This window comes from Solea solea, chromosome 6, assembly GCF_958295425.1.
Source record: "Solea solea chromosome 6, fSolSol10.1, whole genome shotgun sequence".
NCBI classification, from domain to species: Eukaryota; Metazoa; Chordata; class Actinopteri; order Pleuronectiformes; family Soleidae; genus Solea; species Solea solea.
In genome coordinates this window covers 9,903,687-9,923,487 of record NC_081139.1, presented here as the reverse complement: position 1 = coordinate 9,923,487, position 19,801 = coordinate 9,903,687, and the positions used below count along the sequence as shown (strand labels likewise).

Sequence of the window (19,801 nt, the reverse complement as noted above, 5' to 3'; positions counted from 1 at the left end):
AACAGACTGAGAAATGGATGACGAAACATCAACTTTGTCCGCTGACTGAATGTAATGACGTTATATATAATCTATAAAATATCCTGTGCATATACAACTTTAATACTTCTCATCATTGGTCGTGACAGCAAATCTTTTCTCGTCAATGTGACTTCAGAGTTTCTTACTATTTTCCTTTTAGCGTGATATATGCCATCAGGCAATTGGATTTCAGTGTATTCCTGTTCAAAGGTAAAAGAAGACATAAACACTGTTCTCTATTTACATGACGTCAAATGTTCAATAGATGAGGTTCTATCTCGAAAATGTCATTAAATCATTGTATACACAGTCTTACATGTCGATCCACTGGATTGGTATAGAACTTTACCTGTTTATAGCTATTACTATTTTGCATAAGCATAAGCAAAATCATCAGCAAGATGTCACTGATATACCGTCACTGATTTATGATGAAATACACATCTGAACTTGTTAAATAAGACTTTCCATGTTACATTTAAATTGCAGATTGCAATCTGTAATCAGGATCAGATCAAATGAGATATGATATTTTACATTTTCATTAGACAGAATTTTTTGTGACATGATCAGTGGGTAGATTGTGTCAATTCAATGAGAACATGCTTGGTGAGACTGATCGGTCAAAAACTCTACCCAGGAGAAACTGTAGACAGGAAGTTGCTAACAGAAGTATTTATTTATGAGTATAAGTATTTATTAGCATAAGAGTATATATTACACTTCTCCGTCTTTTACTTTCTTTCCACCGCTTTCTGTCCCCCACCTCTCCTCTGTCCCCCAGTTTTTCCTCTCCATTGACACCTAGTGCTTGCTCTGCTCTCGATGATGTCGTCCATGTATAGTGCCTTGAGATAATGTATGTTGTGATTCGGCGCTATACAAATAAAATTTAATGAACTGAATGTAGTATTTTTTTTTCTTTTAGTCTGTTTTTAACATTAAAATGACCTCCATGTTAAATGCATTTGGTAATCATTGGGCAAGGGTGATTAATCGACTTTAATCTCTGAGCCAACGAGCATCAAAGTGGTCTGTTCTTTTTCAAATGTTTTCAGTTTTGTGACAAAACCCTTGATGCACAGAAGAAACAGCCGAGATGGAGCTGAATGCTGGATGTTCTAACATTCATACTCCTCAGACTCGTGTGAACCAAACAAAAAAAAGTACCAATAAACAACCAAGTAAACATAAGGGTTTCATCAAAAACAAGTGCGCTAGTCTTTCGGCGTCTTTTCCGCTTCATACCACAAATGGGGAGTCGACGGTCCCCTTTTTTTTTCCTCCATCACAATTGCAAATCTTAAAGGCTTAGCACAGAAATAAAAGAGATGCTCTCATAATCAAATCGATTGTTGTGGAGAGCTGATCTATATTCAAGCTAAGCAGCAAATCTCCACCTGCTCAATATAGATACAAGCGTCAGTTATTAGCATCATCATTTTATGCAATTACACACACACACACACATATCAGGATTCTTTTTGCATCCTCCCTCTGGCACCTCTTATAACACACTTGACACCTTTCGCTGTTTATAGTGATCAAGAGGGCTTTGGCTGCTGCCTGCAGGCCTTCACCACCTCCTATTTTTCAGTCTTTGTCATACTGTCCAACCCGCTGACTTTGAACTGTCCCCCTGTGTCTACACCCACATACATTGACTACTGTATGGAAGACCTGTCTGCTTTTAAATGTATGTGCAGGGCAGAGGTAGTACTCACACATAACAGTAAGAAAAACGTTCCCTGAAGCCAAGACAACCTTCTCCCTCGTTGCCCGGTCATAGATGCCCACGTGGCATTCGTAAGGTCCGTTGTCAGAGATCCGTACCTCGGGGAGCCTGCGAAGAAAAGAAGAAATGACAAGAGGTTATACAAAATCTTGGCATTTTCTTTGTGCATGCTAATACACAAAGTTAGTATAACTTCTACTTCTCACCTTCTATCAGTGTTGAGTGATATTTCATCCATCTATTTTACATAATTAGAGGTTCCATTATCATGCTGTTCATTTATTGAAGGAGATGTCATTTTTAAATGATAATATTTCAGTTTCTAGTGTCCGACAAAGAAGGTAATTTTTTTCTCCACCTTTTTTCACCCCATAAAATCCTGAACAACAGTCAACAATAATTAATTCAGATAGAGCAGATGCATTTATAAGAGAACTAGGGAGTGAAATCTGTGTTGTGCACTCAGCTAATGGGTCAACAAAGTCGGGAGAAGTCACATTCAGTCCTGGTGATTAATTCCTGCATAACAGGAACAATTGTCGTTGTTGTCCAAGTGTTTCAGGAGAAGACCTCTGTCGGAACAGCAGCCGGATGCTCACAGCACCCAGGCTTTACTATGTCAGTATTTGAGCAAGACATTTCAAATCCAACTCAAAAGCTCAACTGACATCAGCTGTAAATGATGCGTCTGCCTCTAAAATCAAATTATATGTCCTTCTGCTAAACCGGAGATGATTTCCATAAATCAAATATGAAGCCGTTACAAAGTATAAAAATCCATTTTAAGTTGACGTGAACATCTATTATCTGCTTGTTGATTTTGTTTGACCCCACGTGACCCCTGAGGTGAATATGACAGATTATTGACAGTGTGAGTTGAAGTAGATAAATTTTCTGCAGCAAAACACATCAAACATTGTTAGGTGCTTCATGACATGCTTGAATGGAAGTCCCCAGGCTCAGCCCCCATTATTTGGAGTTCCATAAATGTGTGGTGAGAAAGTAGAGCTCTGAACTTCAAGTGGGGGAAGTTAAGGTTTAATGAATAGACCAATCATAAACAAAATGTTCCACAAAGCTACGTATATGAGTGAGCACTGTGAGATGTAAAGTGAGCTTCTCTCTACCAATGCTTCCTCAAAGTGGAGGCATCATTTTTTTTTAAACCCATGGTAAAAATGATAAAACAAAGCAGTAAATGTATCTCTGTGATTGCAGCTGGAAGGTAATTGGCTTTGTCTTGGGGGAGGGGTGTGTGTGTTGTTGCAGTAAATGCTGATTGTTTTGTTTTTTTTACAACAAAGCCATAGTCCTGGTCCATAATTCTGATTGCCGCATTCATGGACTCAAACCGGTGCAAAGAAAAGAACCTGGGGAGAGATAAATCTGAGGCATGTTGAGGCGCGTTGCCAGAATATGAGCGGAGCCACAAAGAAACCCCCAACCACAGCATTTCTGAAGGGGCTGCCTGCTATTCAAGTTTGACAGCTAGATAAGTCCATCAGAATTTGGAGAGGGAAAGGAGGGAAATTGAACAATGAATATTGAGGCTGGTGTTAAATATTAAGACAGGAAGAATTAAACTTTCAACATGCCCACTAATCTTTTATGTCAGGCATTTCAGAGGTGCAGGTCCATTGAGAACCTTCTCAAAAAACACTCAAATTCTTTTTTTCTTTTATCTGCTGCCTCTCATTCCTAAGTAACGACTCAGCTAATGTTTGAAATCTAAATTATAGTGAGATCATATTTTAAATAGAAACATTGTGACATAAGCTGACATCTTGTCTTTTAAAAGCCGCAGTGACTGAAACTCTCGGCAAGAGACTATTTTTACCACCCACTCACAGTAAGAAGTTATACTTTCAGTTAGTTTTAAAAACCTTTACACCTTTAAACCGTTAAGTAAATACTAATGAGTGTTTCTATTCCTGCTCATACTTAAGTATAATAGCGCTGGATTTATTACAGGATTTTAAATGTGTGATTTGTAATGACTTTTTCCTATTCATGGTTCACGTCTAACCAGAAGCTTACCTCTGTATTTTCCAATTACCTTTTGTTCCGTGCACCTAAACCTCTCCACTAAATTAGTATTTTATCTCTTTTAATATTCCATTGTTTGTTTTTGGAACCACGGATGAGTTATTTTTCGCTGTCTCCTACTCTGTTTCGAAATTATGAGTCTAAATTATCGGAGGGTAACAAACTGCTGATTCTGCAGGGAAACAAACCAAGGTACACACGTGGACAAGAACAAAAAGGAATACATTAAAATAAATGCATAAAACAACAAACAATATATGTGAATAGGTAACTTAATAGTCAGTCAGTTTCCAGCAAACCACATTAAACCCATCACATAATCTCTCCTGTACAGAAAAAAACCCCAGAACAGTACATATTTGATGCAGATCGATGCAATGGGCCCACATGGAGGAGCGGCAAAAACAGCATGCACTGCAAAGAGAGATCGATTGTCCCCTGGGAGTTGCATCTGAAAGCTCTTTCCTGTTATGTAGGCCTTCCTCCAGAACTCACCCTGCCTACAAATGCAAGCAACTGCAACTGCTGAGACATAGAGTGAAAAAGACCTTTCTTGATAGAGCAGTGTCTGATAGCTCATGCACTCAGTCTCTGGATTAAGTAGCATATTGTCAGATATTCTTCCTGGCCTAAGGTATTATAGGTGAATGGGTCAGGATGAGAAACTGTAGTCCAATACCAAAAGTCATATCTTCTATTTCTTGTATTTAAAGAAATGTAAAGTGCCTGAAACGTGCTGCTGTAACGCAATATTTTCCCGGTCTGGGGATCAATAAAGTCAGTCAATCGGTCAGTCAGGTGGTCGATATACACTTTAAGGTTTCTCTTTGTAAGGATGCAAAGATAGTTGTGAAATTCGCTGGCTGAAAGTATATGATTTAAATATTGTTGTGAGTACAAAAGGTTTGACCTTGTGCTGATAGTCGTTTTTTATCAAACCTGCATTCATGGATTCAAACCCATACAAATGCAGAGAGATGTGATCAAATGTTAGAAAACACAGAGGGCTTACTTCAAGAAGAGAGAGAGAGAGCCTCCAAGGAAACAGCAATTCAGTTCATTCAATTTAAGAATCACTATTCTGCAATGGTTTATCAAAATACATGCCTTTTAAAAAAAATGCCTCCCGTTAATGTAAAAAGATTGCTTATCAATCATACTAGGTATGAGTTCTCACCTGATACAATGGTGCATAAGCCAATCAAATGGTGGAAAGAAATGACACAAATTGAGGGTAATTTGACTACAACATAATTAATCCCACAGTCATGGAAGTAACCTATTGAGCACGGTGCAAACCCACCAAGACACCAACAAATAAACTAGGTGAGACCATTGTATTAAAACAGGAAATCTCAGTGGATGCTAGTGGAAGATTGAGAGCGAAAATATCATGATAAACATTTTTCATTTCTAGCTGAAGTCAAACATACATTCAGAAAAGGCATCCCTTAACACAAGAGTCCAGAGGAAATTAGGTTTCCATCATACATAAGACTTTAGTTTTAAGAATAATATAAATCTAAATACATGGAGGTTTTCTCCTATAAAATGAACCAAAATCTGAAATGGCCGGAACCTTCTAAATCCATGTTTTGCAGTCCCGTCGCGGGAGTGCTAGTCTGTTTTCTATACATTTGCTGTGTAGACGACTGAGGTGAACAGTGACATATTCAAAAATGAGGTCCTTTAAATGAAATTAATACAATTTTGTTGTTTATATTCCCTCTCAAATTAGATATATACAGGAGAAGTTGTCCATATTGTGCGCCTACTAATTGTAAAATGGTGTAATTTGTCAATACACAATTACTTAACATGCAAAATGCAAAGTTAGTGTAAGAAAAAACAAACACAATCATAATTGCGTGCATGTATGTGTGTGTGTCTATCATGCTAATAGGAAAACAGCCCATAAAAACAGACATGTAGCATTATGTATGCATCAAATGACTCACAATCCTACTGGGAGAAGGACTTCGGAAGTAAAATCTGAGGGTCGGCTTTTAAGTATTTCCAACCACTGGCTCTTTACTCGCTGTGTCTATTGCTGCATTTAGGCAGAACAAGCGGTTGCAGTTGCAACATTCGTGTTTTTGTGCTGCACACACCGTGGTCTCATTTACGTCACGACGGAGCAGGCAAAGGGGAAATAGCATGAATAAAGCAAAAACTGCTTCACATAGCAGCACTATGGCCTGGAACAAAAACAGAACAAGAAGTGCCCATAAAAAGTTTCAGAGGCGGATTCTACTGCTAAAAACAGACCTGGACGCTCAGTACGACTTCACAAGGATGTTATCACAATTTTAGGGTGTGTGTGTGTGTGTCACGAAGAGCTTCAGTAAAATGCATGTGAGTAATTGGAGTCATGTCTTTGCAGACATTAAGTCGCAGTGACAGCTGTTAGTTTCATGTCAGGTTTGTGAGTCTTTTAAATATGTGGCAGCCAATTATTTTATTGCAATGTCTGAGCCTGGGAGTTTTTTTACCTCTTTTTTTGACTGCACCACTCTCATCTGTGGATTAGATTTAGTCTGCAGCATAATTTGCAATGTACAGCTTTCTGCTCTTTGTCACCTCCAATACACGTGAATGTAGCAACCCATATTTTAGGTACAGGCTCCGTGTTTTGACAACAATTACACTGTTATGTTCACACCTCCATTTTTTTGTGTTGCCAACAAATGATCTAACCATCATCCATGCTGTTTGGAAATATTCAAATTCATATGTACTGATATGCATATGCATGATTGATGAAAAACACTGCCATAAAGAGTTTGAATTTTGACTTAGGGACAAACATTTAAGCATAATAAAGGTTGTGGGTTCGATTCCCAGCTCCATTAGTCTACATGCCGAAGTGTCCTTGGGAAACACACTTCACCCGGCTGTGTCGGCAGTGTGTGAATGGGTGTGAAAGATAAGTGATAGAAACTGTGCTGCACATAGATGCTGAAAGTATAAGTGAATGGGTGAATGGCAAAACTGTAGTGTAAAGCAGCTTTGACTGGTCATCAAAACTAGAAGCACTATATAAATACAGACCATTTACCTTTTACCTTGGAGAGAATTTCCTGCAGTTTAGCTGCTTCCAAAGTCACTGATGTGAGTAGTTCCAACTTCAGCATTTTTATGAAGCTACGCTGATGCCAGCTTTTTGGCAGCAGCACCTGACATTTTTTTTTCCCACGGTGAAATGGTGTAAAACCATTTCTAGATTAGGCACTGACACATCATCAGTGTAAAACAGCTATGATAGGTTGGAAGCATGAGGCTCAGTCAAAAGAGGAAACATCTCTGCAGCGCTGTCAGTGCTGTGCAATGTGTCCAAGTCACAGAAGCCTTTGACTCACCACGTTAAGAATACAAAATATGTGTATATTACATCAGATAGTAGTTTATATTATGTCATTAACACAATTAATAATAATAGCACACAAAAACCAATTGGAATCATTTGGTGTGGAAATCAAGCACTTCCTGTACGTTACAGGCAGGTGGAGCTGGGTGGTAACATAATTAATATAATAATCCCTGTTCAGTGACTTTGTCACCCCAGTGATACCAACCACCCAGCTAGATTTGAATGATAAAAACATTAAAAAAATAGGTTTCAAATCAAGTCAAATTCAGCAACATTCTCTGCTCTGAGACCCTGGGGGGGGCGTGTCCACTGTAGGAGCTGTTACACACAGTTACACACATACCGGTCTACTCGTTTAAATTAGGACCAAAGTCTGTGAACGTCACTGTTTGTTCACCGGCTTTGGTCGCACCTACAGCATGTCTGAGTCTGCTCTGTCCTCTCCTCCTAATCCACAGCCACACACACACACATGCTCAGAGGAGCGACATCCATGAACACTGCTGTTCATCAGTGTTTGTACAGAATATTAACACTCAGATATTAAAGTTCCTGTTCAAAAAACACATTTTCACGTTTTCTTTGGCAGTTTAATGAAATACTGAACACAAACACAGAGCTGGTTTCGCTCCAGCTCCCTTCTCTCTCTCTCTCTCTCTCTCTCTCTCCCCTTCTTCCTCTCAGCCACTACATTGTAAAATACATATATATATATATACACACATATATATATATATATATATATATATATATATATATATATATATATATATACATAATGCAGTCCCACCTGACATCGTGCGAGAGGTAGGACTCACCAGTGTCAACATTATGTCCCAACAACCTTGACAAACTTATAATATGAATATAATATATTGTTTGTCAGGAAAAGTTTAAAACTGTGTTGTGCTACTTTTGTTTACAAACTAAATCTTTTTGAAGGGAGGAAATGCAGACTTCCATTCCAATACTTTGAGCTTGACAACTGGGGGTCCTTCAAACTTCAAGTGTCATCAGCCACATGTGAGATCTGTCATTCATCTTACAAGATTAATCTCACTGGCACATGAATACAGCGTAAGTAACAGCTGCTACCATTCTTTGAAAGAGTACGAGCAATAGCTGTCAAAATCAGATAATACTCAGCAATTCCATCAGTGTCACTTCTGAAACTGTCTAATAATTGGAAGATGACACGTGTTAAGAAAAATCACCTCTGTTATTGTGAATCCTTTACAGCATCACAATCAATATTGCAGGGAAAGAGTGTGTTCTACAAAAGTAAAAAAGGTAAAAAAGTAAAAAAAAAAAAAATGGTTTTCTGCAAAATGCTACGAGTTTATAAAAGATAATGTTGAGGTTGTACAAATGGATTTGTCAGACTGCTAAGCCTTTGTAAGAAGATTGAGCATTCTCAGGTGGAAACGGGAGATTACATTGAGCACAATTTTAGCTATTTGCATTTCTTTATAGTGCTGAGCTGTTGTTATACCATTATAGTGGGATTGCAAATAGTCAAAGGGATTTTTTTTTTCCTTGACTAAAAAATGGTGAGACTTGTGGCAGGAGTCACGTGTTGAGCATTCATCTACAGATCTGGGTGCAGGTTAGTGCAGGTAACATACACCTGTTTATTTTAAACCTTTCCCTCCCTCCGGAATGAATTAGTTTTCTCTCACTCCCACTCTGAGTGAACATGTGTGTTCATGTGGATTTCCAGGCATGGGGGGGGGGTTTGTTTTTCTATTCATGTCTGTGAGCATGTTACGGTGCATACCATTTCATTGTGGTGACACTTATTCTCCCAAAGGGACAGCAGCATTGTCCGGATAAATTAATCTCAGCAGGGCAACAAACATCACACATGAGAAAAGACAGAGATTGACAGAAAAATGTGGAGGAGAACATAAAAAGTGGCTGGGATGTGCATGAGCCGAATTAGAGAAAAACAGCAGGACATAGATTTAATGAACCAAAATGATTAAAGACTGATATTAACGATCAGATTCAAAGCGTTCAAAGCATTTTTGTTTTAAACAAAGTCCTATTTGCAATGTGTGGCCAGCATTTTCTTTGTGTTGCTGAACATTCACAGAGGGATATCTGCAGTAGGAGGAGCGCCAAAGCACAAGGCGCAAGAGATGAGGAAAAGGGGCAGGCAGCTGCCAGCCATATTGTTGGAGCCTGGGGTAAAGGAAGACAGTCCCCAGGGAGTCATAAACGTGTAATCAAGCCAACCAGAGCCAGATGACTCCCCCCCCCCCCCCCCCTTTTACTAGCATTTCTCTCTCTCAGTAAAAAAGTAAAACCTGTGGAGCTGTGTATGCATCCACTGCATGTTCACCGCAATGATAATGCGGTGGCACTACCTGGGATAAATGCACTACTGCAGCTGTAATGAGACCGAGCACAGCCAGATGTTAGCTACATCTTTAACACTGGAGTTATTATCCTGAGCAGAGTTGCTGATTTAAGTTTGCCACTGCCTCATGTCCTGATGTATTCATGTGGTGACCCTTTCACCCAGTCTGGCTTGGTCTGATAACAGAAGTTGTAGCACTGACGAAGAGGGCATCTCGGTGCATTTACTGTGAAAGCGTCAAGAGTAGGGCTGAACTATTTGGAATAAACGTCTAATTGCGATTACGTGATATGATTTGTGATATCAGAGGGAATGGTCGTTTTTATAATGGACTAACATATTTAAAATGATTACTGTGTGATATTTGTGAGAAACAAAGATGTTTTCTTCAGTCTGGAGAATATGATGTGTATATGTCAGGACAATATTTGACACACACATTTTGGTAATATTAAGAAATATTGCGCCTCCTGCAATTTGAAAATTGCAGTAAGCCTTATTGCTATTTCGGCAAAAATCTGATTAATTGTTCAGCCCTAATTGATTGATTAAACTGTGAGTTCACAGTTTTACACCACCAGTGCTACAAAACGACACACACTCCTTAAAGCTGTCAACGTTACATGAATGAAGCAAGCACATGTCCAACTAGTTGGACTATACAGCGCTTAATGAAGGTGCAAATGGGTTGTATTTAGTTTGGGAATTATTTGTGTTTTTGGGCATGAAATCAGAATTTATTTTGTCATTCCATTTAAAAGCCAGAAGCACCTGTGCCCTGAAATGCGTCTCTGCCTGATTCACAAGCACAGGGTATTTTCATTGTGAGTCTGACTATGTAGGCAAATCTAATGCAGTTGCTTAAATTAGCATGAAAATACTGTGCCAATGGCTCTCTGCTGCCTCAAGATGGCAATGGGCTTCAACAATATGCCTGACCACACCTCATTTTAAGAACAACACACCCATGGGTGCACTGATGAGCGCAAGTGCAATTGCTACCTACACAACATGGGCACTGAGCGTGAAATGTGCTTCGCTGCTTCACTTTGCAAAGACTGTAAAATTCAGCCCCTTGTTTTAAATCAAAGTTGAGTTATTTTGAGGCTCACCTGACAGTGGATTGATATACAAGGTCTTCACGTCTGCGGTAATCCTCCATGTGAGAGTAATTGGTATTAAACATGGCATCATAGGTGAAGATTTTCTGCTTGATGGTGCCTCCATCAGTGACCTGTGAAGCAAAAGGAGAGAGACTTAACGGATGATTCCTCTAATGACACATGGGACAGGTTTATACCCGTCAGCCCCTGAGATTCCTCTACATGTAAACTGCTTGTAATTAACTCATTGCAGCAACAAAGAGTTAATTGCTCATGCAGCAAAAAAAACCATGATCACAAAACATGTTAAAATCATGAACATCAGCAAATCAGTCTCTTAAGACAGCTGCCAGTATGTTTCCGTGCACATGGTTCCGATTTAATGAAGACCGACAAAGAACTGTGTCTTGCATGTGTCAAGCACTTTCTACGTCAGTAATGGCTTGAGATGAGACACTGGAGGTGTAGAGTGTGAGGATGTTCAAAAGACTGGTCTCATCTTTTTTTCTGGGCATAGCACATGATGGAATTTTCTTTCCTTCCTCATATTCACAGCAGAGTTAAAGTCACTTAGCATTTGAATGACTGTGATATCTTCTCTCCTCAGAAGCCATACACAGCCATAGAGAAATAAAATGGTGACAGGACTTTAATAGAGCCGCTAATGCTGCTTTGAAGAAGGAAATTGTTGTTAGGCCAGGTATTCCCCTCTCTCATTTTCCAGTGAAGATTCTATCTTTCTTATCCAATCCTATCCCTTCAGTGACAAACAGTGATAAACAATATCAAAGCAATTCACAATTCATTCTGAATTTGTATGTTATTCACAGAAAATGGTGCAATACCAATACACACAGTGATATACACATTAGGTAGAAGTTGGAGTAAAAACATGTGTTTGTAAAAATGTGATTATCAATAAAACATGTGTTTTGTGTCTTTTATTATATTATGAATAGTCCCAGTAACTGATGGACTTTTTATAATCACGCAGATAATCTAATGTTTCATGCCTATTCCTATGCACTGCACGAAAATAAAATATGAAGCAATTATTCATAAAGACAAACTATGCACCCACACTGCCAATACAATTGGAATGGTTCTGTCTGTCAATTGCACTGTGTAAACTATTCAAGTCAGCCAACAAAATATCATACAAATGTTTATAATCGTGTCATTATTTCCTCACTTGTTGGTTTTAGCAAGTCAAAAAAGCTGTTTTACATTTACATTTTGCAATATACTGTGCTTTTTTGGAGCTGTACTAGTCTTTAAAGACACCACAGAAAACCACATTAGACAAATATACTCAGAAAGAAAGAAATTGCAAAGGCTGTGGTTTTGCAACAGGACAACCAAAATTGAAGGATGCATGCAAATGTTCTTGCACACGTGTTGACAAGCACACACTGAACAAACCAACCCTCGAGTGACCTGAAGCAGCCAAAGCCACTGACATGTTCAACCCTTCGGCAACAGTGACTGTGAACGACCTAATGTTATTGTACACTAGAGTAACATATTTACTCTGTTCCCAACAATAACTCACTTCAGCATTTTACATAAATTATGTGTATACTTTCAAAAAACAAATACAATTTGTGGAAAAAGCGTAAAGATAGAATACAATGAAATGAAAAATGGATAAAAGGGGCAAGTTCTGGTTAGGTCTACAACACCAACTGTCTCTAGGACCAACCTCCTTAATGAGTTTGTGAGCTTAATGTGACTAAAGCAAATGACTTTCCCACTGAGTGCTTCGAAAAGTTTCTTTGAAAAGCTCAACCAATAATACTGCAGTGGTTTTCAGTATATATAACTTTTAATGTCGGTATACGAAATCTTCTTCCATGAAGAGGACGCGAGTGAAGGCAAAGCCAAGGATTAAATGGTGGAAGCTGAAAAAGGAAGAATGTTGTGCAGAGTTCAGGAAGGAGTTGCAACAGGCTCACAGCTAACATGGTGAGGGATACAGCCAAGAAGGTGTTTGGTGTATCCTCTGGACAGAGGAAATAAGACAAACAAACTTGGTGGTGGAATGAGAAAATACAGGAAAGTATCCAAAGGAGGAGGATGGCAAAGAAAAAGTGGGACAGCCAGGGGGATGAAGAAAGTGGGCAGTAGTACTGGGATTGTAGGTGTGCAGCAAAGAAAGAGGTGGCAAAGGCAAAGGAAAGGACGTATAGTGAGGTGTATGAAATGCTGGAGAATAACAAAGGAGAGAAGGATGTCTATCAATTGGCTAGACAGAGAGACAGAAAAAAGGTGTACAGCAGATAAGAGAGATTCAGGACAAAGATGGAACAGTTCCAACAAGTGGACAGAGTGTGTTGAGAAGATGGAAGAAGTATTTTGAGGAGCTGATTAACGAGGAAAATGAGAGAGAGGAGGACAGCTGGAGGGTTGATACTGCTTCAGGAGGTGCAGAGGATTAGTAAGGAGGGAGTGAGGGCAGCTATGAAGAGGATGAAGTGTGGGAAGGCAGTTGGTCCAGGTGACACACCTGTGGAGGTATGGAGGTGTCCAGGAGACAGTTTAACACAATCTTAGAGAGTGAGAATGGAGAAGTGTAGTGTGCCAATCTTCACAAACAAGGGTGATGTGCAGAACTGTAGTAATTAATAATTAATTAAAAAAAATAAAGTTGATCAGCCACACCATGAAGATGTGGGAAAGAGTTGTTGAAGCCCAGTTAAGGAAAGTAGTGACGCATCATTATGGGTTTATGCCAAGAACGAGTACCTCAGATGCACTGTTTGCTTTGAGAGTGCTGATGGAGAATAATAGAGGCCAGAAGGAGGTCCAGTGTGTCTTTGTGGATCTAGAGAAAGCTTATGATTGGGTGCCAAGAGAGGAACGGCCGAATTGTAAGAGAAAGTCGGGAATGGCAGATAAGTATGTGAGGGTTGCACAGGACATGTATGAGGACAGTGAGACAGTGGAGTGACATATGGGTTCAAGGTGAAGGTGGGGTTACATCAGGGATCAGCTCTGAGCCCCTTCTTGTTTGCAATGGTGATGGACAGGTTGATAAGGTCAGGCAAGAGTCTCCTTGGACTATACTATTTGCTGATGATATTGTAATCTGTAATGAGAGTAAGGAGACAGGTGGAAGAGAAGGTATGCAGGTGAGTAGGAGTAAGACGGAATACCTGTGTGTGAATGACAGTGAAACAGGTCGTACGATGAAGATACAAGGAGTAGAGGTAGTAAAAGTGGATGAGTTTAAATACCTGGGATCAATCATTCAAAGCAATGGACAGTGCACAAGAGAGCTGAAGAGGAGATTGCAGGCAGGGTGGAGTGGGTGCAGACGAGATGGTAGTGAGACCCGCTATGATATACGGCTTGAGCTGGAAGTGACAGAGCTGAAGATGCTGAGATTTTCATTGGGAGTGACCAGGATGGAGAGGATTCAAAATGAGCATATTCGAGGGACAGGTCAGGTTGAACGGTTGGAAATAAAGCAAGAAAGTCAAGGTTGAGATGGGTTGGTCACATGCAGAGGAGGGATAGTTATTATATTGGACAAAAATGTTGAAGATGGAGCTGTTGGGCAGGAGAAAAATAGGTAGACCACAGATAAAGTTTATGGATGTTGTAATGAGGACATTTGGTGTAACAAAAAAGCCCACAACGCATAGGACAAGACGGAGGTAAATGACCCGCTGGGGTGACCCCTAAAGGGAAAAGCCGAAAGAAGAAGATGAAGAAATTAAATGTAACCAAGAAAGTGCAGAGGAAAAGCAGCACAACAATAATACGTTGATTTAGATGCATAGCTATATATGACATGGTGGTCTGTATTATCCCACTTTTCAATAGTGTTGACACTCAAAGTGCTTTACACCAGAGTATTGCCATTCATACCCCTGCACATCAATGCAGTGCATTTATATAAATAATTCACACACTGCTGGCACAGCTGGATCATTGTCTTGCTCAAGGACCCCTACAGAAGCAGACTGGAGGTCCCGGGGATCAAACCACCAAGCTTCTGGTTAGTGGAACACTCCTGATCCACAGCCACTTTATCAATGCCTATGACAATCACATCATCATCCTCAGTATTTCTAAGTAATTTACTAAGTGGTGAATTGTATCCAATCTTGATATTATTGTGATAGGAATATAATTGCAGTCGTACATATATATATATATATATATATATATATATATATATATATAAAAAAATAGATTAATAAAAGGTAAAAGGTGGTGGGTGAAGCGGGTCAGATTTCTGATTGTCTTGAAACCATAAAGACATTTCTGCCTCAGACACATCATCTCTGTGGTGCCCGCTCTTTATCTATCCTCCCTTAATGAGTTCACCTCTTAATTAAGACTGACCTGTAAACCTTTGTGCAATAAATCTAAAAGATTATGCACACCAGTGGCTGTCTCTCTTTCCCTGGAGACCTGTTTGTGGTATGAATGATTGACTAGAGAAGGAATAGAATAGTGGGAATGGATGGAGTGGGAGGGATAAAAGAGAACCAAACTGTGCCAAAATTGCTGTACATGAGGGAGTGCAAGAGCAAGATGAATATGCTTTGATTGCAGAGAAGCACCATTGGGACAGCAAAGCTTTGGTACAACTGCCTTGTTGAATTCAGGCCATGTGATGCATATGCAGCACGGAGGCATAAAATCTTTGCAACACTCAGCCATTTGGAGATATAAAAAGAGAGCCAGCTACCATGCCCTTGTCTGCATCAAGGCAGATAGTAGATATTGGCTGAAGACATGTCCAGCAGTCAAAGGAAAAGTCCCTGACAGGTATTAGGTGAGTCTGTAGGTGCTTGGTTGTGTGTCTATGTGGTGATGCCAAAAGATGGAGGCTGCCCTGTATCTTCCCTGGCCAACCAGCTAACTCTTTCATGACATTGTGGTCATATTAGGACTGGGTTTTTAGGGGATAACCAAAGCCTTCCCCCCGCTGCCTGTCTGGAACTATTTATAGGCTGCAGCTGCATCAGCAGCCACTGGAGGAAATTCAGCTAACACACTGCAGACCAATATTGAGTTCTGAATCCTGCCGCGTAACTTCAGGTAGTAGTCAGCAAATCTCCACAGCAGTCTTCTTTATTATATTTTCAAGCTAATTAGGATGAGTGATGGAATATAAAATGCATGTCATTTTTGCAGGCAGTCTAATGTCCGTGTACAAAGCTATCAAGGACCTCACACGGTTAAATGTTATGCAAAGATGGGTTGAGAAATTGAACTGAAACTTTCCCATGGTGTATTATAGGTAGATTATAATGTCTTTCGATAAAAGAAAAATCTATTTCATATTTTACTTGCTTTTCTTTTTTTCTTTACTTAAATCCATAATTCTTTCACCCCATATGGTGGACAGCAGTAATGCTTTCAAATAAGGACTTAATGGGATCAATTCCCATTCAGTCCCTCATTAAATGAAAAGAGACGATTGGAGCATTGTCAGACACCAGCCTTGCACTCTTTTTCATGTCCATGCGAAATAGCTTAATTTGATTATTTGATTATATAAGGTTTTATTTTTTTATACTGGACAGAAGCACTGGGAGACATGATCGTCTTATAGTTGCTTTCTTTCTATGGTGTAGAAAAGTTTGTGAAATAAAATGTATTTTCTGTATCATTTGGTATTTAAAACCAAATGATGCATTGCATTCTTATTCTATTGACAGTATCATGTTTCTAAAATACATATACATAGATGAAATTATGACAAATTTATAGACAAAAATAACTCAAACATTGGCTACTGCAACATATTTTCTTAAATACAAAGTCACTACAAGCTATTTCCTTTAATAACTGATCTATGTTGTAGCTTATGTGTGGTCAGGGAGTGCTGAAGTACAATAATAACACAATGAGGTGACAATGCAAAAAAAAAAAAAAAAGGGTTGCAAAAGTGTTAAAAAGTAATAAACCGAAACAAAATACAATGCAGCAGAATAAAAGAGCATCATGTATTAACTTTATTAGTCTGCAGCACTTGAAGCTGCCAAGTGTAACTGGGGTAAGGCCGAGAGTGTTCATGTGGTATTCCTGCAGATTAAGGAGGTCCAAAGCTGATGGCTACATCTGTGGATGTGCAGTGTAATGATCTTGATTCAGTAACCAAATTCAGCGTGCAGCATTAGTGGCTCTTCCTCTTAACCAGTGCATTAACAGTTGTGCATGCTGTGCTCCAGGACTGGCTGCCGAGTGACAGACTGCTTCAAACGACAAGCTCCCCTCCTCCCGCTCTGTCTTTCATCAATCTCTGTGGGGAGCTGTGGCTAACACAGGCTGATACATAACTAATAAAGTAAACATATACATAACCTGCAATGCCCTAATTGGCTCATTACGCTATGCCATGTTCATACAAATGGACGCTGAATTTGCATTAAAAGAATGTCTAACAATCTCTCAATTAATTCATAGAATGTCTGTTCATGGCACAACTGTCCAACGATTTGCTTGACAGGATTCAAACTCGGCAAGTGTGAAGTGTCGCAAGCGATATCGGTAGAAATAGGACAAAATATATTGATAAATTAGCCACTTCCATCCTGTCTTACAGGGAGAAAAGACTGGAGACAAACACTACCCTCACCCACCTTTGATCTGTGTGAGGGTTACTGCGGCAACCATGGTAGTAAATTACACACTTTACTTCACATATCTGTCAAAATCTTTTTATAGGCTTCAAACTTGGCTGGTGACACACTTAGGGCACCATTGTATGCAGTGCTGACGTTGACATTGTTTGGATAAGAAAAGCAAGGGAATGGGTACGGGTTCTCTTTTACTAGTTCCTTTAAAGAAGAACTGCTTCAAGATTTGGCTGTGTCGGGACGAACTAATTATTTTAGAGACAAGATGTACATGTCCCAATTCAGAGGCTGTCTGCTCCAGAGACTGCATTTGAAGGCTGATTGCGTCACTGCACTGCAACTAGACTGTCCGATTACAAAGGCTCCTCCAAATGCAGTCCTTCCACCCCTAAGCAACACAAGAGCCAAAGAGTGGATCCTTCCCAGTCCAACCTCTTACAATTCGTTACACACCAGAGACTAATGTTACTGGCCAACAATGACAAAATGACAAAAAACCTAAAGGTTTAAACCAGGCTTTAAATCAATTGAATAGCTTAGTTCAGCCTATGCGGTCTGTGTGGCTCATTTAGTCTGTGGAGGAGCAAACAGTTCTATGATCATTATTATTTATATTTACTCTATTTAGATCCTGTAAAACTGGAATGTATTGTTATTATACACCCAACTAATGTTAACACAAATCTGTTAATATAGCATTTTTATATTCAGTGGCAAGGGTTTGCCAATTAGAGGTCTATGTGTGTCATTGTGAGGGTCTTTAGTCCGACAAGTTTTCAATCAGTACCATTGTTTCTAAGCTCATGCATGCTCAAGTGTCATTACAGCAGATTTTGTTCTCCCTCTGGCCGGTAGTCACATGCCCCTGCTCTGCTGTCGGGCATTTTGAATCCGATGTAACAGAGCACAAACAGGTTGTGATTGGCTGCTGATGAAATGACTAGATTACATACATGGATAAGAACTAGGCTTCATGGAAAGTGTGCCACTGACAGGAAGAGACCAGCTGCATTTAGAGGTAGCGGGGTGAGGGTCAGGCACAGCCAGGGGATAAATTCAGGCAGTTAAGCGTTATGCAAGCATGTTATCTGAAGCTATCTGATACAAGGCCATCCAGAGGCGGTTATTGTGCCTGTCACTCTGAGTGAGACAGGATGTTTGCAGTCCGACACTGAGGAGGTGAAGATCAAAGCAGGTCAGACTTGTTGGAGACTGTTGTTATACTGTGCACTCGGTGTTAAATAGTTACGATAAATACATGAAATGCTCAAAAGGAAAAACAATTCTGGGGGAAAAAAGTGCACATGGGACAGGGAGAGCACTTGTAGAGGGTAGGAAAATAAGGGCAAGAACTAACTCATCCACCTCGACAATTACTACTGAGCTGTCCATGGTCAAATTCCTTCTAACCAAATTGCTCACTGAGGCTGATCAGCCAACAACAGATCATTGGATGTTCTGGGCAGCTTTCTGTAAATGTTAACATTTTTAAGTGCCACAGATACAAACCACTGCACAGCTAAAGAGGACTACACAAACCCACACACAAGCTCCAACACAGAACATTTCCCCCATGCTGATAAAGTGAGAAGATGCATTTCCAGTCCCATATTGTTATTTACTATTCATATTTATGGACAAGAGATCTTTTCAAACACAGCACACATAAAATTAAATTTCACCTGGCAATAAATAAAGCCTCTAATTATTGAAATATTTAAAGGGAGACATACAAGAGAAGAGTACATATAGCAATTAGTAGTACATTATATAAATGCAGTGACTTAAATAGCATGTCACCGAGTTCCATCAAGGACGGGCAGGTAATGCGATGCAGCACTGAGGGAACAACATCACTGTGAGCACTTGTCCTTAATCTGTTTGATCAATGTGCTCTAAGTGACTTTGTGTTCACACCTTCATGATGACAGTGTCTTTATTCAGATAGCCAGCCTTCTGTCAGAGCCTAAGCAACTACTGGAGCAATGACGAAAAGCTGCAGAGGAGAGGAATGTAATATGAATAGAAAGTGTCCTTGCAAAAGCAAGTGAAAACCTTTACACGTGATTGTGAAACAAGATAAAAAGAAACGTAGAAAGATGAGCAAATTGTGTCGTATATATGTTGTAAGACATTGCTTTCTTCGGCTGTAAAGTACCTTCTGGACATACTGACTGTAGAATGCATAATGTTTTTATTGAATCTAAAACTAGTGGCTGCTTGCTATGCCATTTGGTTTATTCTTCTACAGTCACGATTCAGTCAGAGTCAACATTTAGCAGAGCAGGTCCTCATTTTAAGGAAAGTTAATATCTGGGTACACCCCATTACGGAAGTAGACAGAAAAAAGGATAGAGCTCGATTATTTCAGGAGCTTGATCTCAACCATTTAACCACCTTGAGGATGCTCTGAACTGTTTTTTTTTTTTGTCAAACAGACACCATGAACTCCACCATGAACAAGCAAGGCCTTCACAATTAAATGTACCGATGGAGGACGTGGTGGAACAAAAACTCGTACATTCACCTGTCTAACAATACTGCACTTCTGTCAATCAGACCTCA

The 19,801-nt window shown here is 39.6% G+C and overlaps 1 protein-coding gene across 2 annotated transcripts in view; it reads right to left on the bottom strand.

The window, feature by feature from the left end:
* Positions 1-19,801, bottom strand: part of igsf21a (immunoglobin superfamily, member 21a) — a 143,292-nt gene that overhangs the window by 52,524 nt on the left and 70,967 nt on the right. For both annotated transcript variants that reach the window (XM_058632798.1, XM_058632799.1), the window contains 2 exons: positions 10,647-10,768; positions 1,746-1,864 (listed from right to left, as the gene is read on the bottom strand). In XM_058632798.1, the coding sequence (XP_058488781.1) occupies positions 1,746-1,864; positions 10,647-10,768 (241 nt within the window). The remainder of the gene's footprint in view (positions 1-1,745; positions 1,865-10,646; positions 10,769-19,801) is intronic.